The sequence below is a fragment of the Pteropus vampyrus genome, unplaced genomic scaffold (assembly GCF_000151845.1).
Source record: "Pteropus vampyrus isolate Shadow unplaced genomic scaffold, Pvam_2.0 Scaffold245, whole genome shotgun sequence".
NCBI classification, from domain to species: Eukaryota; Metazoa; Chordata; class Mammalia; order Chiroptera; family Pteropodidae; genus Pteropus; species Pteropus vampyrus.
Window position 1 is genome coordinate 397,109 of NW_011889026.1, and position 25,580 is coordinate 422,688.

At 59.1% G+C, this 25,580-nt stretch overlaps 1 protein-coding gene and 1 long non-coding RNA gene across 2 annotated transcripts; both read left to right on the plus strand.

Moving 5' to 3' along the window:
• Positions 1–5,984: 5,984 nt before the first annotated feature.
• TMED3 (transmembrane p24 trafficking protein 3) lies at positions 5,985–12,183 on the plus strand. Its single transcript, XM_011374376.2, has 3 exons — positions 5,985–6,235; positions 7,694–7,942; positions 11,501–12,183. Exons 1-3 carry the CDS (start codon positions 6,059–6,061, stop codon positions 11,723–11,725), a joined length of 651 nt encoding a protein of 216 aa, XP_011372678.1. The 5' UTR covers positions 5,985–6,058; the 3' UTR covers positions 11,726–12,183.
• A 2,545-nt stretch (positions 12,184–14,728) lies between these two features.
• LOC105301622 lies at positions 14,729–16,667 on the plus strand. Its single transcript, XR_896739.2, has 3 exons — positions 14,729–15,793; positions 15,898–16,209; positions 16,299–16,667. It is a non-coding gene; the product is annotated as an uncharacterized LOC105301622 (long non-coding RNA).
• Positions 16,668–25,580: the final 8,913 nt, after the last annotated feature.

Genomic DNA, 25,580 nt, shown 5'->3' on the forward strand with positions numbered 1-25,580 from the left:
TGCTGTTTCCGGGCTGGAGTTCTAAACTGCCGACGAAAGGCCCTCTGGACTTCGTTCCCTGTAACAGGCGATGCACGACAGCAGCCCCTCTGTTACCCGGAGCTGGGGTTCCTGACGGACTGCGACGAGCGGGTCCCCCTGCGGGCTTGGGGCACGCCTGCAACGTGAGCAAAAGTCATTCCTCCTCGTGTTCATAACGCCGTGAGCTTGGCGGGGTTTGTCGCAGAGTGCAGCCTGGTCCATGCAGCCGAGTTCATGCGTGAGGCCGTGTGCAGCAAGGGCCGGGCACGCAGAAAGGGCTGAATATACTCGTGGAATGTGTAGCTGCGAGAAAAGTGAGGTGAGCCCGGCCTGGCTCGTTCTTGACGAACACGTGCTAGCTCCTAGCCATCCCCGGGCAGTGCCCAGTAGCCATCGACCTCCCAAGTGGCTCTGGAATCTTGCCTAAGATTGGTGCCACGTTTGTTGTCTAGAGTGTATGGCATCCAACTGCGTCTTTGTTTTTCAAAGATGGGACCACCACTTAACAGCAGGGTGCTTCGAGCAAGTTACTTAGCTCTCTGTGTCAAATTTTCTTTCTCCGTGAAATGGGGAAGATGATAACACCTACTCTAGAGTATTTTGGGAAGGACTGGATAAGATAATGCATACAAGTCCCTTGACAGTGCCCTGGCCCCTGGGGTGGGGGGGCTTGATCAATGTTCCGTATCATCATTGTTGTTGTTATTGATTATTGATAGTGGATTATTGATTATTGATCTCACCTGCAAAGTTTTCTGTTCAGCACATACCGAGCTTATTCTCTGAGTGACTCGTTGTGTGCACCAGGAGTACAAAAGCATGGGAACGGCTTCCTGCCACCTAGGGCAGGGGCGGCCACGTGTGTGAATACCTAGCGTTCCGGGCAGATGGCGCTAAGCGTTCCGGGGCGGGGGATAAGCCGAGGTCAAGGGCTGGTGGGAGAACCCTTGCCCCCACGCTGAGTGGGGTCGATACAGAAAGTCTGGCTGCCTGGCCATCTTCTTGCAGTGGCCATGTTTCTGTGTCTCTGGTGATGTAGCTGACAGCCCGCCTGGTGCCCGCGGGCTTGGCTGGGTAATTTTTGGAATGGTCCTATAATAGTTTCACCTCTGTGAGTACAGGCAAAGCTCAACAGATGTCTCCTGTAACTTACAGGAGGCCCCCTGATGTACTGGAGACACTGACTGGATGTCAGGTGCTCACTTTGCTGCCAAAGGAAGTGCCAGGTTCCAATGATACTCCATGGTTAGGCTTCCCGTGATTTCCTTCCTGGACCGGTGACAGCCTTCCCGCCTCAGCCACTTCCTGCTGCGAAGCGGTCTTCGTGCCTCGAACGCTGTCCTGCGAGGCCTGTCCTCAGCATTGCTACTCTCGAGTTGCCATCTGCCTGCTCAGGAGACTCCGTGGTTTTCTGTTTCACGGTCTGTTACATTCCTCAGTGACCCTGAGCAGGGACTGTCCGCCTCCTGGTCTCACACCTTTGGACTCTGTGGGTTTAGAGGTCTTGACCTCTGGGTGGAAGGAAAGATTACACAAGGGCTGTGACGGGAGTTGCGATAAATTTCAAATGGTGGCTGCTGCCAGGTCCCTTTGGGCCCTTTGGGCCCTTTGGGCTCTTTGTGCTAACGGGGCAAGAAGGCGTGACCGTTCTGGTCCTGGTGACGACTGGAAGCAGGTGAAGGCAGGGCTGCTGTCCTGCAGAGGTGGGCACAGAGTGTGTGGCCCCCAAGCGAGGCGCTGGGACATCTCCTGACAGGAAAAGGTCAAACGCTGCAGCCGCAGCCGCAGAGGGGCATCGTGACCAGGGGCTGAGGCCATCAGGGCCGATCCCGCATGGATGGTGGATGAAGGAGTCGGTGAGCGCCGCATGTGACCTTGGCGCAGGCTGGTGACACAGCCGTAGTTCTTGCAGCCTCCCCCCCCGGAAGTGTCAGCGCCTTTGCTCATGGGGGCTTCTCTGCCAGGGGTGCCTTTGCAGCCTCCGACCCGCTCGGCTCTCCTGAGTCTCTCCCTCCCGGCATCCCATACAGCCATCGAGTCTCCGTCCGTGGGGCGGATAGCACTGCTGCGTGACGGGCCTTGACGTCCATCTTCCGCAGCGGACGCGACGCGCTCCGTGGCGGAGTGAGGACGTCATCTTCGCAGCACAGGTACCACATGAAACCCAGAAGGCGCTCTGCAGACGCTCACGGAACGAAGTAGCAGCTCCCCGCATTTCTGCAGCGCATCCACGTCGCTCTGCTTAGGGATCCCGTGATAAGTCCGCCTCTTAGGTCACCACACGCATTAACCCCCCTTACTCCAGATGCTTAGTGCGCAAAAGCGCTTCGCGAGCCGTAGCCGCCTGAAGCACGGAAGGGCTGTGGCGGGGCAGGGGTAGGGAGGGCGCGCCCCCCCTCCTCCCCGAGCGGGGCCCTGGCCGTGCTGTCCTGCTGTCCGGGGCCCTCGGGGCCCTCGGGCTCTTCGCTCAGCCCTGCGGCGGGAGCACCGGCGCGCGCTCCTCCTCACTCTGCCCGCTGCACCTCCGAAAGCTCCTGTCTGGGACGGCAGGCTTCGCCTCCCACTGCAGACAGGTTTCTGCGCTACCTTCGTTGCAGGTAATCAGTCCAAATTGGGTTTCTATTCAGCACCTCCTACGCCTCCCTGTTAACTCTGAACGCTGACAAACACCAGAAGATTCGTGTAAAAATATTTCTCCCGTAGAGGAGTCGCTCCTTGTTCCAGGTTCCTCTGTTTAATGCCATCTGGGAAGAGTTGACTGTAGATTTAATTATGATTTTCCTGAAGCCTGACATCGCTCCGTCAGGCGTGGAGTGAGCACAGGGCCTGCGGAGGTCTGGCCCGAGCGCCCGGATCTTGTCCAGCTCAGGGTTAGGGGTGCTGGTGTTTACCTGGACTGGCAGGATAGGGTACAGGTGAGGAACACCTGCTGTTTATGGCTCAACGGCGTGGGCAAAGGTCATACGGTGTCGCCAGCCCCCGTAGCGTCTCGTGCTGTTGCTACTGCTCTTCCCTTGGTACTGATGATGGACCAGAAGCCTGGAGAGTGACACCTTGCACGGCTCTCAGTGGTGGCTGAGATCCCCGTCCAGTTCCCCGCCCTGGGGTCGGCGCCTTCCTCAGCAGGCCCTGTGACCGTAGCGCTCACACCGTCTGTGCTTTCCGGAGAGGGAGGCGTCAGAGCCTCAGCTGACTGCTGTCCCTGGGCAGCAGGAGGGCAGGGTGCTGCTGCTGGGACCTAGTAACTGAATCCCGCAGCACCGTCCCTCCGTGGAGAGGCCGTGGAGATGGCACGGGGCCCCGTGTCCTGCACGTGTGTAGGAGGCCGGACTCGCGGGGAGAACCTGGTGGAGCCTGTAGCACCAGCAGTCCGGGGACCCACCTCCGCTCCCGTGAAGCAGACGTGCCGGACCCCAGAGGACGCGGGGCACCCCTCTGGCAGAGGCCGGGCCCAGGAGGGAGTGCCCCATGGCTCATACACGCACACCGTCCGGATCCTGGAGCATCAGTGCGGTGACGCCTCGCCATGTGCCCGCACTCCTTTTAACTGACTGTTGCCATGGCAGCGCGAGAACCGCTGGGAGACTTGGCCTTTCAGGCAGCACCCAAGATGCTGGTGCCCTCTCCTCCCTCGGACTGCCCTGCGGGCCAGGTGGTCTGCTTAGATCCCTGCCTGCAGCGGTAGGGCCGGGCAGGGCTGAGCAGGGCCCCGGGCTCCTGGCCCGCCTTCCGATGCAGTGACACCGGCAAAACCGCCTCCCCTCGCCGTCTGGCGGGGGGTCCATTAGCTTAGTCATGCATGAAAGCACTGCCTCACGCTCGTTAGTTAGCGCCGTGGCCTGTGTCTCGGTGGTAACACCAGTCCTGGCTCTGCCCCTCACCGGAGATGTGTGGGCTGCGTCTGCTAGCATTCTACGGCATCCCCGAAGTCTGGACACAGACAGGGTCATTTATTTAGTGACAGGTGGGCGATGTCCTTTACGACACCACACACATGTGCTCTCATTTCTAGACATCCTGGACCCCTATAGAACCAGGTGCAGTGCCTGCCCCCGAGGTAGAGGTGGGCACTGACAGCTGCAGGGAGCTCTCTGCCTCTTTGCACCATGGTTACCTGGCGGCCCCCCCTTGCCTGGTCTTTACTTCCTTGAGGGCAGGGACCAGGAGTCCTTCACACTCCAGCACCCAGGGCCAGCTGGAGGATGGGTGGACACTTGCTCAGTATTTGCTGAATGAAGGAAGGAAGGAGTGCATACGAGGGCCAACGTGAGTGCAAGTGTGACGCTGTGTTTTGTAGTAGGAAACGTGTATTTGGTCTTCGTCCCTGTGTCTGGCACATGGCTCCCAAAACACTTGGAATTTTCCCCGTGTTCAGAGTGACAAAGGTGTCTTTTGTTATGAGGTGACTTTTGGAATGCCTCAAGTCACCTAAGGATGGAGCCAGCCGGTCTCCTGACGTCAGGGTGGAGAGGAGCCTGGAGGTTGGGTTCACACACCGATGGCAGATGACTTCATCAGTCACGTGAAAACCCCAAAGGACGGGTCTGGACAGCTGCTGGGTTGGTGGACGCGTGCAGACGCGGGCAGAGTGGCCATCCAGAGCACACGGGAGGCCCACAGCCTACCCAGACCTCGCCCGGGGTGTCTGTTCCATCTGGCTGTTCCTGAGTTGTATCCTTTGGTAGTAAACTGGCAGTCTAGCGAGTAGAACGTTTCTCTGCCTTTTCTGAGGCGCTCTAGCAAAGCAATCAGACCCAAGGCCGGGGGCGTGGGAACCTCCAGTCTCGCTGGTTGGTCAGAAGCCCAGGTGACAACCCAGATTTGTGATGGGTGTTGATAGTGTGTGTGTGTACTTTTTAGGTGGGCAGGAGAAGGGCAGCAAAGCGCACCTGGTAGAGAAAATCTAGGGCCCGTGGATCTGGTTGAGGGCAGACAGTCCATTGCTTTCTGTCATCAGCTCTGCGAGGTGGACGTGATCACAGGCCACGAAACAACGCGCCAGAGCATGAGTCACAGAGGACCCTGGTTCTGTGCAGGCCGTTAAGTCCTCACTCAAGCTGCACTGCCGAAGTGCTTTGCTAAGTGTTGGTGGTGCTAGTTCACACTAATCTCTCTAGTAGTACCTGGCCGTGGAGATGGCAAGGTCCCGTGTAGAATTTTTCTGAGCCGTCAGCCCAGATCTGGCAGCCTGAACATCCTGTATGGTGAAGGCGCTACATTCGGAGCGGTGAGCCTAGGTGGAACACGAGCCTGTGTGTCACACGAAGACGTGCCATTGGGCACCCACGTGCCATCACCGCCTGCAGTCTTTCTCCAGGTGACCGTCAGGACTGCACCTGTGTCACCCGTCAGGGAACAGGTCGGGAGAGCCCTCGACTGAGATGGACTTCAGTCTCCTTTGTCAAGGGGAGGACTAAGACCAATTTTAGTTCGTTTTGGAAAAGTAAGGAAATGGGACATTTCTTACACCCAGGACATGCAATGAAATTCACAGCATTCCACACCCTGTAGTCCAGGTTACAGGGCCACATGCACGCAACAGGAAGCACAGCCGGGCGTCAGGACCTGCAGAATGAGGAACCGTGAAGGGCGGACGGGAAGTCAGGGGAGGTACAGTGTTGTACAGCTGTAGGGTCCGGTCAGGGCGGGGCAGGCATCTGGCAGTCCTCAGGGGCCGCGGGGTCGGGGAGGGTGACCCCGTGGAGCAGCTCCCGCACAGTGGTGAGGACGGGGTTCTTTTGAAATCGTCGAGTTAAAATCTCTTGTCACTCTTTGGAGAAAAGGGCAGTAAGCATTGTGCGGAAAGCCTGCGGGGAGAAGAGGAAGGTGACAGCGTCGCCGCAGAGCCCTCGCGGAGCAAACCCACCAGCTCGGCATCCTGCAGCCCCGAAGCCGGGCGGGCCGGTGCGGTGCGCACGCGCGGAGAGCCGGAGGCCCGCCCCTCCCCCGCGCCTGCGCCCTCTCCCGGAAGCGCGCGGCCGCTCGCGCCACGTCTGTCCCCGCGCTGCCGCCAGCCGTCCCCGGGGACCCGAGCGCCATGGGCCGCGCGGCCCCACACCCGCCGCCGCCGCTGCTGCTGCTGCTGCTGCTGCTGCTGCTGCTTGGGCTCGAGCGGTCGCAGGGCGCCGAGCTCACCTTCGAGCTGCCGGACAACGCCAAGCAGTGTTTCCACGAGCAGGTGGAGCAGGGCGTCAGGTTCTCCCTGGACTACCAGGTGCGCGCTCGCTCCGCTCTTTGCAGGTGTCGCCCTGCAGCGGCTCCGCGCCCGGCGTGGGGACGGCCGGGGCGGCCCCGCGGGCCCTGGACTCAGGAGTGCCGCCTCTGCTCAGCTGGGGCGTGGGCTGTCTGCCCCGCGGCTCTTGGACTGCGCTGTCCTACGGCGCGGTGCGTCCTGAATAAATGGCTCCTAGAGGAAGTGGGGTTGTGGTTTAACCGCCCCCCTCCAGCGTTTAAGCCATTGTCGGGGTGAGCGCGGAAGCGATGAGAACGGGCGCTTTTGAAAGGGCGTCTCAGGGCAGGCCTGGAGTCCTCAGTGTTTACCGGGAGCAGTGTCGTGGCCGCAAGGTGTGGCTGTCGCCATATGGCTCAAGAAAGCCCCCCTCCCGCACCTGTACCCCTGGCTCCTTTGAGAGATCTCGGGGCTCACAGTTTTGGGGAGCCCGTCCTGGGTGAGGGAGCTGCCCCTAAGAGTCAGCAGATCTGGCGATGGGGGACTGAGTGGGAGTCATACCTGGACTCCATGTGCACCTGGACAGTGCTGCTGGAGTTCCAGAGACCGTGTGGCATCAGCAGCAGGAGTGGGGCTGTCCCATTGAAGGGCCCTGGCTCTCTGTGGCGAAAGCCACTCAGAGAGGCTCATGCGTGCATGGTGGTCTCCCAGCCCTCGATTCGGCCATTTACACTCCTCTGTGGACAATGTGCAAATTGTGGTCGAGTGGGCGCAGCCCAGGTCCGATCAGCCAGGAAGATGCCCGCTGTGAGGCTGCAGAGACCGAGAGGCCATATGGCCAGTGCTGGGTTGGGAGTCCCTGCCAAGGAGCACTCACACGGGCTCTGGCACCGCTGGCCTCCGGAAGCACCCTGCTCCCCAGGCACCTTCCTCCTGGGCAGGGAACCTTCTGTACTTTGGGGGCCGCGGACTGTGTCCTTCAGTGGCCCGTGGGTGTAGCCACGGACCCCTGTGTGGTTTCGCCCTGTGTAGGTCTTAGCCTTTCTTACAGTGATCCCGGGGCTCTCCCAGCTGGGACGGTGGCAGACTCTGTCTGTGACTGCCTTGTCTGCCTTCGCCTTCTCCTCCGTCCCCTCATGATCACCTTGACACTTAGTAGACCGTTCACCAGGTGGCGTAACCGCCGACCTCAGTTTCCTGTCGTGTAAACGGGCAGGGGGAGGCTCCTAATGCTCTTGCCGAGCAGAACCTTCGGAGTCAGGTGGCCTGGGACTCAGATCTCAGACCTCAGCCTGTCCCTTTCGAGCAGTATTTTCATGGCCCACAGACTTAACACCTGTTGGCCTCGGAGTCATGCTCTGAAGTGGCAGTGTCACTTTAGAAGGTTATGAAGTTCAGTCAAGTGGGAAGATGTCTGTGAAGTCAGTCTCGGCGCCCGGCCGGCCGTTAGTGCTGGTGCTTGGCCTCTGGTAACAGCAGACTGTGTGTTTTTGTGGTTGTCAGGTCATCACTGGAGGTCACTATGACGTCGACTGCTATGTGGAGGACCCCCTGGGGAACACCATCTACCGGGAAACCAAGAAGCAGTATGACAGCTTCACGCACCGGGCTGAGGTCAAGGGCGTGTATCAGTTTTGCTTCAGTAATGAGTTTTCCACCTTCTCTCACAAGACCGTCTATTTCGACTTTCAAGTGGGCGATGAGCCCCCCATACTCCCAGACATGGGGAACAGGGTCACAGCTCTCACCCAGGTGAGTGGGCGTTGACGGACGGTCCTGGCAGACCCCCCTGGCCTGTTCCTCCTCTCCTGTCCTCGTTGTGGCTCGTGAGCAGTCACCATCTACCCAGCTCCCAGTCTGCAGTGTGTACCGGCTTTGCCTGTGTTGTCACGTCCGGTCCTAAAGGCCACCGTGTCCTCCTGACCGTCCTCTCCAGTCTTTGGTTGGATCCCTGCTGGGCTTCCCTCTGGTGTCCCTTGCTCCCTGCTTCGGGCCGGCTCACAGCAGCAGTCCAGAGAGCCCATAGCACGTGCCTTGCCGCTGACGGGACGTGTCTGCATCGTCAAGGCCAAAGTCCCGCTCTGTACAGGTACCGATTAGGGTAACAAGCTGCTGTAACACGCAGAACCAAATATCAGTGGCTTAGCACGACAGTGTTTTCCTCAGCGAAATGAGCACGTGGAGTCAGGTGGGGGCGGCGGCTTTCTATGGCGTGGCCGAGGGATCCCAGCTCTCTCCTGTCACCTTGCTGTCCTTGAGCGCCTTCTGCCTCTAGCCACCAGAGGAAGGAGAGAGTGAGAAAGCCCCCCCTCCCTGCTCCTAAACACCCTGGCCGGAAGCAAGACATGTCACTTCCACTCACACCCCACGGTCGAGAAGGGCTGTGTGGCCGTCCAGGTGACGGGAACAGGGCGGGTGGGGCTGGCAGACACCTGGCAACAACTCCATGCTCGGTAGAGAAATGATGACATCTTTGGGGAACAGATGCTCAGCTCTGCCCCTGTGGCTCTCCAGGTCAATTATAACTGGGTCCCGGCTGCCTTCGTCAGGCTTCTCTCCTGCTACTTAAGCCCCGCCTTCCCTTCTCCCACACAGAGGCCTGGCCTTATTCCCTGTGTCCCCAGCGTGTCCCCAGCACCCTGGTGCATGGGGCGTGGCTCAGGATGGGAGTTCACTGAATAGTTGCCAGGTGCCCGAGTGGCAGGGCCCGGAGAGACCCGCAGGACAGGGCTGGCCATTTTGGCTGCACCTGGTCCACAAGCAAAGCCAGAGCGTCTGAGACCACTGCGAGGCCACACTGCCTCCCGGGCTGCCCTCCAGGGTGGCCACGTGTTCCATTCACCGGTGGCTTTCGCTGTGGGCTTGCGTGCTCAGTCTTCCACGTCCAGGGGCAGAGGGGGCTCAGTGCTGCGTGTTCCAGTGCGGTATCTGCTGTCCACGTGTGGCGCTTTAAAGTAAGCTTCACCTCCTCACTTGCCGTACAGAGGCACCTGTAGTGCTCAGTCGTGGCAGGTGACCCGCGGCCGTGCGTGGGAAGGCCCACGTGGCAGGAGGAGCGACCTGCGCCACCTCCTGCCGAACCTCTCGGGAGTCGGTTCCTTCCACGTGTCCCTCTGCTGCCTGTGCCTTGAGCGGGTTGTCCTCGCGTGTGTCAAGCTCTCGTCTGCACCAGTGGGCGCTTGGTCCCCACACTGCCGGTGGTGTGAGCGTGAGGTGGAGTGGCACTGTCCCTTCCCTCGGAGGCATCGTGTGCAATATGAGCCCATGACCACTGAGCCCAGGACCCTTAAACACAGCTGCGACACGGGTGAGGCTCCTCAGGGGATGGTCCCTGCATTTTGCCAGCATAGTCATGGAAGTCTTCACAGGCCGAGTTTGGCTTAAAAGTGAGAGAGGCGGTTATAGCCCAGGAGTGTGTCAGCAGGCCGGGGGCAGGGGCACGGTGTGCGGGGCGCAGCCCGCCCAGGCGGACAGGCCTGCCTTCTGCTCCCCGCCGGCCGTCATCGTGCATGGCTGTTGTTTTGCTCTCGCCAGACCCCGTCCAGCACGGCGCTGGGCCGGCAGCCACGTCGCCCAGCACCAGAACCAATACCGGGGCAAACAGCCTACATGTGCCCTCCCTGCCACCAACCTGAGAGGGCGCCGGGGTGTCTCGGGTCTTAGAATTTTTCAGTGCAGTTGATAAACAGCGTTATGTTAGATCCAGGTGTACAGCGTAGCGATCAGACGTTGGTGCACCGTGTGAAGCAGTCACCACAATGAGCTAGTTTACTAACCGTTTGTCACTCTATGGTTATCACAGTGTTACTGTTACTGTACTGTACAGTGTTCCTTTAAAGACCCCCGGGCTCTCTTCATAGAGTCCCTGGGCGGGACTCTGGCCTGTGGCATCTGGTTCAGGCCTGTAAAGCAACGCCTCACGTGGCGTATGTGACGTTCCCTCTGCCCGGGGTGCTGGCACCGTGGTTTCTGTCTCCTCCCTCCGTTCCACTCCTCTTCCCTGCCCCTCCTCCTCCAGTGATTCTGGACCTCGCGGGAAGGCTGGAGTGCCAACCTGGACCGCTGACTGCCCGGGCCGGGGCCTCCTCCCACGGAGTGCAGTGCTCACCTTGGGTTTTGGTGGGAGGGGAGAAGGCGCGTGTCCACGTGTCCACATGTGGGCATCTCCACCCAGCCCGCTCGTGTCAGGAATGACCTGCCAGCCCCGTGAGTCTGTCGCACCGCCTCATCTTCCCCAGCCTGTCGCCCTTAATCGGGGCCCTCAGCTTTTCTTCCCCGTAGAAGTGTGGTGCCTGACAGTGTTCGCAGCCTCCGGGCTGGTCCTCACCAGTCCCTCTACGTCATGGCTACCAGAGCCTTTCCCGCGAGCTTCACCTGCCCATGTCTCTGATCTCCGGCCGGGCCTCTCCTGCTGCCTCTGCTCCCTGGAGCCCCTCCTGTCATCCTCGGCCTGCTGACATCCTGCCCATCCCTGGGGGCTCAGCTGTCACTCCTGGGTGTCCACCCCCATCTCCCCAGGAGGACTGGTCGCTTTCTCTGGGGTGTTTCTGAAGCTCTGCTGGCCCCCTGCCCTTGGCTTTTCTCACGTGATGCTGATTATCACGTTCACTGAGCTTTTGTGAGACCCAGGACGTGTCCTACTCTGAGTCACCTGCCAGTTTCCCCGGGCCTCGTGCAACGCCTGGGAGACGGGAGACGTGATGAGTGCACGTCAGGATGAATGCGTGAGTGAGCGGAGTCTGGGCTGCGAGAGCAGCATGATCGGAAATGCCCGTAGTCTTTATTTTCCAAGTCCCTCTTTGGAGTCCGCAGCCCCACATTCAGCAGCGGCCCGCCGAGGGTCACCAGGCTGACAGGAGTATACAACGAATTTACTTGCTCGGTGCGCCTGTGTCATGGCCATAGGTAGTGACAGGAAGGAGCAGTAGGGAGTCTCGTAGAAATGCCACGTCTTGAGTCCGGTGTGTGCGGGTTCCGACATCTTCCCCAGTTCCTTCCCAGTTGAGCCGCCTCGGCCCTCCCCGTGGCAGTGGGCGTGCCTTCGTGAGTGAGGGCACAAGGCAGTGCTCGGAAGCTTGGCTCTGGCTCAGAGATGTGAGCTCTGCCCCCTGCTCCTGTGTGACTCTGGGCAAGTTCCTTGCCCCCTTTGAGCCTGGTTAGGCTCGTTACAAGGGTTAAGTCAGACCCGTCGCGCAGACCCGAGGTGGCGTTCAGCAGATGTGACCTAGGATGTTGCTGACAGCATCTGCTGTGCTGCGTGCCACTCTGTCTCGGGGTCAGCAACGTGACCGCTCTTCTCTTCCCGCCCAGATGGAGTCTGCCTGTGTGACCATTCACGAGGCGCTGAAGACGGTGATTGAGTCCCAGACGCACTATCGGCTGCGGGAGGCCCAGGACCGGGCGCGGGCCGAGGACCTGCGTAGCCGGGTGTCCTGCTGGTCTGTGGGCGAGACCATCGTGCTGTTTGTGGTCAGCGCCAGCCAGGTGCTGCTGCTGAGAAGCTTCTTCACGGAGAGGCGGGTGGCACGCTCCTAGTGTGGTGTCCTGCCTCGCGGGCCCTCACGCCCAGGCCGGAGCCGCACCCTGAGGTTCCAGGCTCCCGTCGTGGCAGACGTGCCCTCGCCTCTCCTTCGAGCCAGATGCTCGCCCCCGGCCCCCACTGCCCTGCGTGCCTGGCGCCGGACGCGAAGTTTCGAGGAGGGTTGGGGGGGCCGCCGTGGGAGGGCAGGAGGGGGGCACGGGGAGCCCCAGGTGCCCAAGCCTCTGGGGCACAGCTCCGCGACGCCTAGGTTGCCTGGTCTGCGTGTGCTCTGACGATGCGGGGCCTCCCAGGGCACCCTCTGTGCCTGAGGCGGCTTTGCAGAGCTCCCCGCCACACTGCGATGGTGCCGTCAGCCCCGCATGCAGGGCAGAGCGGCGACCGGGTGCCCCTGCCAGCTGTGTGTCTCTGGCCGTGGGATTCTGGCGAATAAAGACTCAGCGTGAGTGCCGTGCAGATGTGTCCTTCATTGCTTGGCTGGCCAGGGGCTTGCAGCTTGGGGACGTAGCTGTGTGCACGAGTAATCAGTGTCCCTGAGCTCGAGGCGCCCTGGAGGTGGGTGGGGTGCTGTGTGGGGACACGGAGAGGGGGGCCGTTCTCCTGGTCGGACGAAAGCTGTGAAATGGGCCCCAGTCTCCAGAGATGATTGTCAACAACTGCGTCGTCATTTCTTCTGAATGCGGAGGCCGAGGGCAGAGCACGGGCAGACTGAGCAGTGATGAGCGGCTGTCCCAAGCGCCACGTCCACAGGAGCACAGTGGTCTCTTTGAAACTTCAGTCAGACGCTGTCGCTCCTGGTCTGAACTTTTCCGCGGCTCCGGGCGTCACTCATAGTGCACTGCTGAGCCCTCCCTGTGGCCGGCGCACGGGCCTCTCTCCTTGTCGTCCCCTCCACGCCCCCTCACTCCCTCCCTGCACCCACTGCCCACTGGTCTCCTTGCTGCCTCTGCCCCGGGGCCTTTGCACATGTGGTTCCGCTCCCTGGTCTCTGCACGACCTGCCCAGTCGTGTCCTCCTGGCCGGATGTCACACAGTCATCGAGGTCTCCCATAAGCACTGATTCAGGAGAGCGCATGGGGGAGTTAAGGTGCATCCAAGCCATTGTTTTAAAGGCACCTTCGTTTAAGACGTCGGCCGAGGGCCGGATCTTCTCTTGCTCTGGACAGTAGTAGTTCACGTACGTGGTTCGGGAGCACAGCGCCTGCCTAGAGACCTGGCTGCCGTGTGGGGCATATGGCCACCTGCAGCCCACCCCTGGGTACCCCTGAGCTGGAAGGGGCTGCTGGCCGCCTCCGTCCCCCGTGGCGTGTGACCCCTGTGCTGGAACGCCATTGATGAGGTTCTGAACACAGGCAGCAAAGCTGCCATTCATGGTGTTGTATTCTGGGTTCTAATATTGTATGATGTGGAAATTTCATTTCATTTCAGAGTTTCAGGTCCATCTTTTTTCTGGCCATAGGGGAAAATACTGCAGAGCTGACATCTACAGGCCACTTTATTCCCAGTCTTCACTGGCACGTGTGGTCCCTGATGGCCCATGTTCACGTCACTGGGATCAGCTTCCCCTGAGCGGCAGCACTTGGGTGAGTGTGGTGAGCGTGCCCCGTTGGATGGTGTGGCGTGTCCTGGGGCGTCGGCATTCCTGCAGAGCAGAAGCCGGGGTGCACAGAGGCCGGGACTCCCCGGAGCGGGTCTGTGGGGAACACCTTGTCCCTGTGACTCTGGTTTAGGCAAAACTGGAAGAGTGCTGCTAGAACTTTCTTGGCCAGACTCACAGGCGCGCACCCTGTGGGCGGGCTGCGGAGCGAGGCTGCGGAGCGAGGCTGCGGAGAGCCCGTGTTCTCGCTGGGCGGCTGCATGGCTGGCTGGAAGCGAGGCCGGTGCGCGTGATCCCGACTTCGGGGCTGAGCGTCTGCCGTGTGCAATGGGACCAGAGTGTCTCATGCAGACCGCATGAATGTGCACCTTCTAGCGAACACTGTTCCGAGCAGTGCGTGCGGTCCTGCACTTAGTCCCGTGAATGCCACGTGCTGCTTTCATGGCCGGCGGGAGGAGGCAGCCGCTGCGGGGGCCTGGTCTCGTCTGTGCGCGTGAGCGGAGAGCCGGCGTCTGCAGAGAACCCCAGTGTGTGGGAGCTGTTCGGGGCTAGTTGATGCCATGAAGGGCTGGAATGTGAGTTACTGAGTCGTGGGGGACAGAGGCCCTCCGTGTGCCAGGCTGGACTTTCCGCTCCTTCCCGCAGACAGCTGGCACAGGTGTCCTCGGGCTGCGAGTGTGCGCTGTGTCATGCTCCTGCCATGGTCCCGAAAGGAGGCCCCCCTCCCTGAGAGGGGGTGCCAGCCGTGTCCTTTCATTATTCCCCTGCCCGTCTCGATGTTCCTCTGCTAGGTCACCTCGCCCTGCTTGGTCCACTTGGTCCGCGTGAGGCAGTTCCAGGGCTGGGCTCTCCAGGCCTCAGAATCAGCAGCCCCAGTTGTTGGCCCAGAGGTGGTCATGTGACACCAAGCCGTTCCATCGGAATCGGTGGTATTCATGTACGATGTATTAACACTAACATGTGTGACACTGTATGGCGTGATGATTTTATATACGCGTGTTTTCGTGTGACAGCCCCAGCAAGGTTAGTTAACACATCTGTCACCTGACTTATTTTTTTTGGCGTGTGTGCTGGAAAATGTTTAATATCTACTTGCTTAGAAACGTGCAGGTATGCAGCAGAGTTATCGTTAGCTATGGTCCCATGCTGTACGTTGGGTCCCCAGAGCTGATTGTGACCGGGAGTTTGGACCCTTGATCACAGTCACCCATTTCTCCCACACACGCCCAGAAGCACCAGTCTGTTCTGTTTTGTAGAATGAGTCAGCTCATACAACATGTGTTTGTCTGACTCATTTCATTTAGCATAATGCCCTCAAGGGCCGTCACTGTTTTTGCCCATGGCAGGGTTTCCTTATTTTTTACGGCCAGTGTGTGTGCCATTGTGGTGAATGTGTGTGTGCGTGTACAGTGCACATATGTACATGCCACGTTCTTCAGTGTTGACGAATATGTAGGTGGTGGTCATGTCTCGACTATTGTGAGCAGTGCTAGAATGAAGGTGTGTGTCTTTTCAGGGTGGCGATTTTGTCTCATTTGGATAAACATCCAGGATTACTAGATGGTAAGGTAATTCTAGTTTTACTTTCCGGAGGAATCCCCAGGCAGCTCTCCGTCGCAGCCGCACCGGCTTATGTTCCCCGTTTCTCCCCCTCGTCTCTGAATGGAAGCCATGCTCCCGGGAGTGAGGTACCGTGTCGCTGTGGCTTGGAGTTGTGATTCCCTTGTGATGAGTAGTGTGGAGCACTGGTGATGGCCCTTGGACGGTGTCTTTGGGGCGAGGTAGGAAGGGAGGGAGACGGGCGTCGAGTGACGTAGAGAGGCATCTGGTGCACACAGCGGTGGCTGCGCCAGCTGCAGCATCGGCTCCGCTCTGTGCTCGGATTCCTTGCCTGCCGTTCCCACACCCCCGTCCCCGGCTGGAGCCCCAGGAGGGGGTGAACCTTGCTTTTGGTCGAGATCGTTACCTGCTCTTTGAATGTCTCTGTCGTGTCTTGTAGTCTTCAGCAGAGGTCAGTGTGGACCTTAAGTGGGCCCTGTTTGCTGTTTTATGCATCTACAGTGACAGAGTATTGTGTCGATAATGCTTTTGTTGTTCCGTATGTGGTGAGTGTCTTTATCTGAACATGGATATTTTAGAATCAGATTTTCAGATGGCCCAGGGAGGTAAACTGCACACACACTTACAGAAGGCCTCTTTATAGGGAGGTGCTGTAACGTTTTGGTGAAGGGCCAAAACCTGGAGGAAAACTTCTTTTTCCATTAGTCAGGGTCTTGCCAGAAATGCCTGAAAGGTCCTGAGGAAAGTGGTTTCTTTCAGGTCCTGACGTGCAAGGAGCCTGGATGGTTCACGAAAGATTCTGATAAGCATCTGCGCAGACTTGCTATTGTATTATAAACAAGCACAGAGGAAAGGCACAGATGAAATTGTTGTAATAAAATGTCTTGGCATTTTTGATCCATGTCGAGTAAGTAAATCAGAGGGCTTATTTTTTGTTGCCCAGTGTGCACTTGGTCAACCCATCAAGCTCGAGCTAGCAATCTACAGCGATTGCCATTCCTTCTATTCCAGAATAAACTGAAGGAAGGATCACAGGCCAGACACACGCCCTTGAACGTGGAGGCCTCTGATGACCCAATCTGAAAGTCATTCTCTGCTTGGCGGAGTTTCCGCAAGGAAAGGTCATGTTTACGGAGGGAGAAAGGTGGTGAAGCAAGGACGTCCCAGATGGACAGTCACAGCTCTGCATCGGCAGTCAAGACCCTGTCACTGATGTCATCTGTCAGGAAATCTTGGTCTGATGGAAGAAAAACATGCAAACCACTGATGTCCACTCAGTGAGATGCCAGAGAAAGGCCTGGGCAACCACCGCAGCCTGTCAGGGTAAGTGGCAGAGATCACTGTGGACCTTAAATGGGCTGTGTCCACTGTTTCATGCATCTGGGGTGACACACAGTCTTGTCTTTTCCTAGAACAGACGGCATGGCCACTGGCACCAGAGAACGAGAACAGGACCCGAGGACCCTTCACTGTGACCCATTTGTGCAGTTTGCCTCTGCTGCAGTCCTACAGAGATCACCCAAGTATGTCATCTTTTATTTATTGTCTCTGATTCCAAACACAGCAAAACTCATTTTTGAGATCAAATAGTAAGTTCTAAGAGTATCTAGTCACTGAGATGTAATAATGAAATTATGAAAATAAAGTGTATACAAGAATTTATTCACTTATCAGAGAATAAGTGAATTCAGGTAATAGAAGTTAAAATAATAAAAGAATTTTATGTACACATTAACACATTCAATTAATCATTTATCAATAAAGTATGTAATTAATCTAAATTTATGAACATCACCTGCTCAGTTCATTTGGGCAAGACACATGTAGACACCGATCAATGTAGAGACTTGGATGAGCTCACACTTCAGTTCCGGGAGGATCCGGGTTTGGGAGAGTGGAAGGAGGACGGACGGGCCAGCCGCGGAGCTGCCCAGCATTTTCGCATTCACCCGGGGGCGGTCTAGCGTTTCCCATAATCAAATAAAGATCTTTTCCCCAAAGAGAGACCACAAAGAACTCAACCTGACCCAAAGACCACAGTCGGTTCTTAGAGAGACCCCAGTCTGAACAATGAGAAAACCCAGAGGCACCAAAGACTATCCAGACCCAGAGAGAGAACCCAGAGGCCCCAGAGACCCAAGAGACCCCATAAACCTCATCTGGCTGAGAGAGAGGCCCGAGAGACTCCAGCCTGGCCCAGGGAGAAACCCCAGAGGTCCCAGAGGTCCCAGAGGTCCCAAAGGTCCCAAAGACCCCAACCCAGCAGAGAGAGACCCCACAAGACCCAGATACCCCAATTCGGCCCAGAAAGAGACCCCACAGGCTCCAGAGACCTCAAATGGCCCAGAGACGCCAGCCGGGCCTAGAGTGAGACCCCAGAGGCCCCAGAGGCCCCGAAACCCCAGCACAGCACAGAAGAGACTCCAGAGAACCAAGAGGACCCAGACACCCCTGGCCAGCTCACGGAGAAACCACATAGGACCCAGAGGCCCCAGCCTGGCCCAGAAAGAGACCCAAGCAATTCCAGACACCAATCGTTCCTTGTAGAGACCCCAGAACCCCAGAGAACACAGCCTTGCACAAAGAGAGACCCCAGAGGTCCCAGAGACGCCAGTATGGTCCAGAGAGAGACCCCAGAGAACGAAGAGGACACAACACCACAGGCCAGCTCACAGAGAAACCTCAGTCATCCTTACAGAGACTCCAGAGGCCCCCGAGACCCCAACCTGGCACGGACACGGACTGCAGAGGTCCCAGAGACACCAGCCCGGCCCACAGAGAGACCCAAGAGGCCTCAGAGGCCCCAGAGACCCCACCGTATCCAAGAGAAAGACCCCAGAGACCCCAGTCTGCCTCAGAGAGAGACTTGAGAGTCCCTGAGACCGTACCCTGGTCTAGAGAGAGATACCAAAGACACCAGAGACCCCTATCGTTCCTTATAGAGACCCTAGAACCCCAGACCACAGCCTTGCCCAGAGAAAGACCCCGGAGGTCCCAGAGACCGCAGCCCGGCCCAGAGAGAGACCCCCAGAGAACCAAGAGGACACAGACAACCCAGGCCAGCTCACAGAGAAACACCAGAGGACCCAGAGACCCCTGTCCAGCCCAGAAAGAGACCCAAGAGACCCCAAAGGCCCTAGAAACCCCAGTGCAGCCCACAGAGTGACCCAAGAGGCCCCCAAAACCCCAGGACAAGCCTGAGAGACCCCAAAGTTCCCAGAGACCACCGGCAGTCCCAGAGCGAGACCCTAGAGGTCCCAGAAACCCCAGCGTGTCCAAGAAAAAGACCCCAGAAGCCCCAGAGACACCAGAAACCACAGTCCAGACAAGAAACAGACCTCAGAAGCCCCAAAAGCCCTGGAGACCCAAGAGACCCAGACTTGAGAAAGACCCCAGAGGCCTTAGAGGCCCCAGAAACCACATCCGGCCAAGAGAGAGACTCCAGAGGCCCCAGAGAACCCAGCCTGGCCCAGAGACAGACCTCAGAGGTCGCAGAGAGCATATTTCAGCCCACAAAGAGACCCCAGAGGCCCCTGGGAAAACAGACCAGTCCAGAGAGAGACCCCAGAGAAGCCAGAATGGCCCAGAGAGAGACCCCAGACGTCCCAGAGACCCTAACACTTTTTTATAGAGACCCCAGAACACTAGAGACCATGCCTTGCCCACAGAGAGACCCCAGTGGTCCTAGAGACCCCAGTAGGTACTTATAGAGATGCCAGAGGCCCCAGAGACCTCGACCTGGCACAGAGAGACCGCAGAAAACCCAGAGACCCCATTTCACCCCAGAGAGAGACCCCAGTGGTCCCAGAGACCCCAGCCTGGCCCAGAGAGTGAGCCGAGAGACTCCAGAGGCCCTGGAGACCTCAGCTTGGCCTAGAGACAAGACCCAGAGGTCGCAGAGACCCTGTCCAGCCCAGAGAGAGACCACAGGGGCCCCAGAGAAACCAGCGTGGTCCAGAGAGTGACCCCCGAGGTCCCAGAGACCACAGCCCAGCACAGAGAGAGACCCAAGAGACCTTAGAGGCCCTAGAGACCCCAGCTCGGCCCACGGAGCGACCCCAGAGGCCCCCCAAAACCCAGGCCGTCCCAGAGCGAGACCCCAGAGTCCCCAGAGACACCATCCTGGCCTGGAAAAAGACCCCAGAGACCCCGGTCTAGCAGAAAGAGAGAACCGAGAGATCCCTGAGACCACAGCCTGGCCCAGAGAGAGACCGCAGAGACCCTAGAGACTCCAGCCCAGAGACCCCAGGGATCCCAGCTCAGCCTAGAGATGCCACCCCTGTCCAGCCCAGTCCACCCATCCAGCAGCCCCAGAGACCCCACAGACCCCACAGTGTCCAGCCCAGCCTAGAGAACACAGAGACCCCAGAGACCCAACTTAGAGTTCCCAGCCCAGCCAAGAGAGAGACCCCAGAGACCCAGTCCAGGGAGAGACCCCAGAGACTCCAGCCCAGCCCAGAGAGAGACCCAAGAGATCCCAGAGGCCCCAGATACCCCAACTCGGTCCACAGAGTGGCACCAGAGGCCCCAGAAACCTTAGGCCAAACCAGAGAGATCCCAGAGTTCCCAGAGACCACTGGCCGTCCCAGAGTGAGACCCCAGAAGTCCCAGAGACCCCAGTCAGGCCCAGAGAGAGTCCCCAGAAGTCCCAGAGATTCAAGCCCGGACCAGAGAGAGAACCTAGAGACCCTAGAGGCCCCAGAGACCCCAGCCTGGCCTAGAGACCGACTCCAGAAGCCCCAAGAGAAGCCAGCGCAGCCTGGCAGAGACCCCAGAGGTCCTAGAACCCCAGTAGGTCCGTACAGAGACCCCAGAGGCCCCATAGACCCCGGCCTGGCTCAGAGAGAGACCGCAGAGGACCCAGAGACCCCAGTTCAGCCCAGAGAGAGATCCCTGAGGTTACAGAGATCACAGCCCGGCCCAGGGAGAGACCCGGGAGAACCCGGAGGCCTCAGAGCCCCCAGGACGGACCAGAGAGACCCCAGAGTTCCCACAGACCACCAGCCATCCCAGAGAGAGACCCCAGCGTCTCCAAGAGAAAGACCCCAGAGGCCCCAGAGAACCCAGAAGCCACAACCCGGACAAGAGACAGACCTCAGAAGCCCCAAAAGCCACAGAGACCCTAGAGACCCCAGACCAGAGAAAGACCCCAGAGGCCCTAGAGACCCCAGCCTAGTCCAGAGAGAGACCTCAGAGGTTGCAGAGAACCCCCACCCTGGCCCAGGGAGAAACCCCAGAGGTCCCAGAGACCCCAACCCGGCAGAGAGAGACCCACAAGACCCAGATACCCCAATTCAGCCCAGAGAGAGACGCCACAGGCTCCAGAGACCTCAACTAGCCCAGAGACGCCAGTGTGGCCTAGAGTGAGACCCCAGCGGACCCAGAGAGAGAGACCCTAGAGGTGCCAGACCCCAATTGTTCCTTATAGAGCACCCAGAACCCCAGAGCCTTCAGCCTTACCAAGAGAAAGACCCCACAGGTCCCAGAGACCCCAGTCCTGTCCAGAGAGACCCGAGACCACAGCCTGGCCCAGAGAGAGACCCCAGAGACCCCAGAGACACCACCCTGGTCTAGAGAGAGACCCCAGAGACACCAGAGAGCCAGCGTGGCCCAGAGTGAGACCCTAGAGGTCCCAGACCCCAATCGTTCCTTATAGAGACTCCAGAACCCCAGACCACAGCCTTGCCCAGAGAGAGACGCCAGAGGTCACAGAGACCCCAGTCTGGTCCAGAGAGAGACCCGAAAAACCACGGCCTGGCCCAGAGAGAGATCCCTGAGGTCCCAGAGACCCCAGTAGGTCCTTATCGAGACCCCAGAGGTACCACAGACCCCGGCCTGGCCCAGAGAGAGACCGCAGGGGACCCATAGACCCCAGTTTGGCCAAGAGAGAGACCCCAGAGGCCCCAGAGAACACAACTTGACCAAGAGAGAGACCCCCGAGGCCTCAGAGAAGCTGGTGTGGTTCAGAGAGAGAACTCAGATGTCCCAGAGACCCCAGTAGGTCATTATAGAGACCACAGAGGCCCAAAAGACTGCAGCACGACCCAGAGACAGACCGAGGGACCCCAGTCTGGCACAGAGAGAGACCCCAGCGAACCAAGAGAACACAGACACCCCAGAAACTCCAGAGCATCCAGAGACCCCGGCCTGGCCCACAGAGAGATCTAAGAGGCCTCAGAGGCTGCAGAGATCCAAGCTCAGCCCATGGAGCGACTCCGGAGGCCCCAAAAAACCCAGGCCATCCCAGAGTTCCCAGAGACCACCGACCATCCCAGAGAAAGACCCCAGGACGAGCCGGAGAGACCCAAGAGTCCCCAGAGACTACCGGCTGTCCCAGAGCGAGACCCCAGAGGTCCCCGACACCCCAGTGTGTCCTAGAAAAAGACCCCAGAAGCCCAGAGACCCCAGAAACCACAACCCACAAGAGATCAACCTCAGAAGCCCCAAAAGCCTCAGAGACCCAAGAGACCCCAGACCAGAGAAAGACCCCAGAGGCACTAGAGGCCCCAGAAACCTCATCCGGCCGAGAGACTCCAGAGGCCCCAGAGACCCCAGCCTGGACCACAGAGTGTCCCCAGATGCCCCAGTGACCCCTGTCTGCCCCAGAGAGAGTCGCCAGAGGTCCCAGAGTCCACAGCCTGGCCTAGTGAGAAAGCCCAGAGGCCCCAGAGAAGCCAGCGCAGGTGAAGAGAGAGACCCCAATATGTCATTATAGAGACCTCAGATGCCCATAGACCCCGGCCTGGCCAAGAAACAGACTGTAGAGGATCGAGAGACCCCAGTTCGGCCCACAGAGAGACGACAGAGGTCCCAGAGAACCCAGCCCGGCTAGGCAAGCGGCCCCAGAAAACCAAGAGAACACAGACACCCAAGACCAGTTCACAGAGAAACCCCAGAACCCAGAGACCCCAGCCATGCCCAGAGAGAGACCCCAGAGGCCCCGAAGTCTCCAGCCTGGCCCAGAGAAGACCGCAGAGGACCCAGAGACCCCAGTTCGGCCCAGAGAGAGACCCCAGAGGCCCCAGAAACTCCAGGATGGACCAGAGAGACCGCAGAGTTCCCAGAGACCTCCGGCCATCCCAGAGAGAGACCCCAGTGTCTCCAAGAGAAATACCCCAGAGGCCCCAGAGAACCCAGAAGCCACAACCCAGACAAGAGACAGACCTCAGAAGCCCAAAAGCCACAGAGACCCAAGAGACCCCAGACCAGAGAGAGACCCCAGAGGCCCTAGGCCCCAGAGACCCCGTTCCAGCCCAGAGAAAGACCCCAGAGGCCCCAGAGAAACCAGCCCGGCCCAGAGAGAGATCCCCGAAGTCCCAGAGACCCCAGTATGTCCTTAGAGACTGCAGAGGACCCAGAAACCCCAGTTTGGCACAGAGAGAGACCCCAGAGACCCCAGCTCGGCCCACGAAGTGACCCCAGAGGCCCCAAAAAACCCAGGCCATCCCACAGAGTCCCCAGAGACCACCAGCCGTCCCAGAGCGAGACGCCAGAGGTCCCAGAGATCACAGTCTGCCTCAGAGAGAGACTCGAGAGTCCCAGAGACCGTACCCTGGTCTAGAGAGAGACAACAGAGAGATCAGAGAAACCAGCGTGGCCCAGAGAGAGACCCCAGAGGTCCCAGAGACCCCAATCGTTCCTTATAGAGACCCCAAACCCCAGAGACCACCGCCTTGCCCAGAGAGAGATCCCAGAGACCCCAGTCCGGTCCAGAGATAGAGACCGAGAAGCACAGCCAGGCCCGGAGAGAGACCCTAGAGACCCAAGAGGACACGGACACCCCCGGCAGCTCACAGAGAAACCCCAGAGTACCCAGAGACGCCAGACTGCCCTAGAGAGAGAGCCCAGAGGTCCCAGAGACCCCGGCTCGGCCCAGAGAGACCCGAGAGACCCCAGCCCGGCCCAGAGAGAGACCCCAGAGGTCCCAGAGACCCCAGAGCAGCCCAGAGAGAGAAGCAAGAGACCCTAGAGGCCCCAGAGACGCCAGACTGGCCTAGAGAGAGACCCCAGAGGCCCCTGAGAAGCTAGCGCGGCCCTGAGAGCGATCACCGAGGTCCGAGAGATCCCTGTATGTCCTTATAGAGCGCAGATGACCCAGACACCCCAGTTCGGCCCACAGAGAGACCCCAGAGAACCGAGAGGGCACAGACATCCCAGGCCAGCTCACAGAGAAAGCCCAGAGGAACCAGAGACCCCAGTCTGGCCCAGAAAGAGACGCAAGAGACCCCAGAGGCCCTAGAAACCCCAGTGCAGCCCACAGAGTGACCACAGAGGCCCCAGAAACCCCAGGACAAACAAGAGACCCCAGAGTTCCCAGTGACGACTGGTCGTCCCAGAGCGAGACACCAGAGGTCCCAGAGACCCCAGCGTGTCCTAGAAAAAGATCCCAGAAGCCCTAGAGACACCAGTAACCACAGCCCAGACAAGAGAGAGACCTCAGAAGCCCCAAAGAACCCAAGAGACCCCAGGACAGAGAAAGACCCCAGAGGACCTAGAGGCCCCAGAAACCTCATCCAGCCAAGAGAGAGACTCCAGAGCCCCAGAGAAGCCAGCACGGCCCAGAGAGAGACCCAACACATCCCAGAGACCTGAATACTTTTTTATAGAGACCCAGAACACCAGAGACCATACCTTGCCCACAGAGAGACCCCAGAAGTGTCAGAGACCCCAGTAGGTCCTTATAGAGACGCCAGAGGCCCCATAGAATCCGGCCTGGCCCAGAGAGAGACTGTAGAGGATCCAGAGACCCCAGTTCGGCCCAGAGAGAGACCCCAGAGGTCCCAGAGACCATAGCCCGGCCCAGGGAGAGACCCGAGAGACCACAGAGGCCTCAGGGCCCCCAGCCTGGCTCAGCAAGCGGCCCCAGAAAACCAAGAGAACACAGACACCCAAAACCAGTTCACAGAGAAACCCAGAACCCAGAGACCCCAGCCAGGCCCAGAGAGACACCCCAGAGGCCGCAGAGACCCCGACCTGACAGAGAGACTGCAGAAAACCCAGAGACCCCAGTTCACCCCAGAAAGAGACCCAAGAGACCCCAGAAACCCCAGTGCGGACCACAGAGTGACCCCAGAGGCTCCAAAAACCTGAGGACAAGCCAGAGAGACCCCAAAGTTCCCAGAGACCACTGGCCGTCCCAGAGCGAGACCCCAGAGGTCCCAGAGACCCCAGCGTGTCCAAGAAAAAGACCCCAGAAGCCCCAGAGACCCCAGAAACCATAGCCCAGACAAGAGACAGACCTCAGAAGCCCCAAAAGCCCCGGAGACCCAAGAGACCCCAGACCAGAGAAAGACCCCAGAGGCCCTAGAGGCCCCAGAAACCACATCCGGCCGAGAGAGAGACTCCAGAGACCACAGCTTTGCCCAGACAGAGACCCTAGTGGTCGCAGAGACCCCATGCCAGCCCAGATAGAGACCCCAGAGACCATATCCTGGCTCAGAGATACCCCAGGTCAGTAAGAAACCCCAGAGGACCCAGAGACCCCAGCCTGGACCACAGAGTGTCTCCAGATGCCCCAGTGACCCCTGTCTGCCCCAGAGAGAGACACCAGAGGTCCCAGAGACCCCAATATGTCCTTATAGAGAGCTCAGAGGCCCATAGACCCCGGCCTGGCCAAGAGACAGACTGCAGAGGCCCCTGAGACTCCAGCTCGGTCCGCAGAGTGACCCCAGAGGCCCCAGAGAAAACAGACAAGTCCAGAGAGAGAACCCAGAGGCCCAAGAGACCCCAGTATGTCCTTATAGAGACCGCAGAGGACCCAGGGACCCAGTTCTGCCCAAAGGTCGCAGAGACCCCAGCCCGGCCTAGAGTGAGACCCCAGAGGCCCCAGAGACCCCGGCTAGACGGACAGAGCGACCCCAGAGGCCCCGAAACCCCAGCACAGCACAGAAGAGACTCCAGAGAACCAAGAGGACCCAGACACCCCTGGCCAGCTCACGGAGAAACCACATAGGACCCAGAGGCCCCAGCCTGGCCCAGAAAGAGACTCCAGCAATTCCAGACACCAATTGTTCCTTATAGAGACCCCAGAACCCCAGACCACAGCCTTGCCCAGAGAGAGACCCCAGAGGCCCCAGACCCCAATCGTTCCTTATAGAGACCCCAGAACCCCAGAACACAGCCTCGCACAAAGAGAGACCCCAGAGGTCCCAGAGACGCCAGTATGGTCCAGAGAGAGACCCCAGAGGACCCAGAGACCTCAGCCGTCCTTACAGAGACTCTAGAGGCCCCAGAGACCCCGACCTGGCACGGACACGGACCGCAGAGGTCCCAGAGACACCAGCCCGGCCCAGAAAGACAACTAAGAGACCCCAGAGATCGCAGAGACCACTGGCCGTCCCAGAGCGAGACCCCAGAGGTTCCAGAGACCACAGTCTACCTCAGAGAGAGACTCGAGAGGTCCCCGAGAACCCACCCTGGTCTAGAGACACCAGCAACACCAGAGAAGAGAGCGTGGCCCAGACAGAGTCCTCAGAGGTCCCAGAGACCCCAATCGTTCCTTATAGACCTTGCCCAGAGAGAGACCCCAGAGGCCCCAGACCCCAATCGTTCCTTATAGAGACCCCAGAACCCCAGAGACTACAGCCTTGCCCAGAGAGAGACCACAAAGATCCCAGAGACCCCAGTCTGGTCCAGAGAGAGACCCGAGAAACCCAAGCCTGGCCCAGAGAGTGACCCCTGAGGGACCAAAGAAA

What these genes read in the sequence shown, in the direction of transcription:
- TMED3 (XM_011374376.2), top strand. Translation starts at nt 6,059, where the DNA reads ATGGGCCGCGCGGCCCCACACCCGCCGCCGCCGCTGCTGCTGCTGCTG. An exon ending in GGTTCTCCCTGGACTACCAG is followed by an intron (nt 6,236 to 7,693) that starts GTGCGCGCTCGC and finishes TGTGGTTGTCAG; the next exon opens with GTCATCACTGGAGGTCACTA. An exon ending in GGGTCACAGCTCTCACCCAG is followed by an intron (nt 7,943 to 11,500) that starts GTGAGTGGGCGT and finishes CTTCCCGCCCAG; the next exon opens with ATGGAGTCTGCCTGTGTGAC.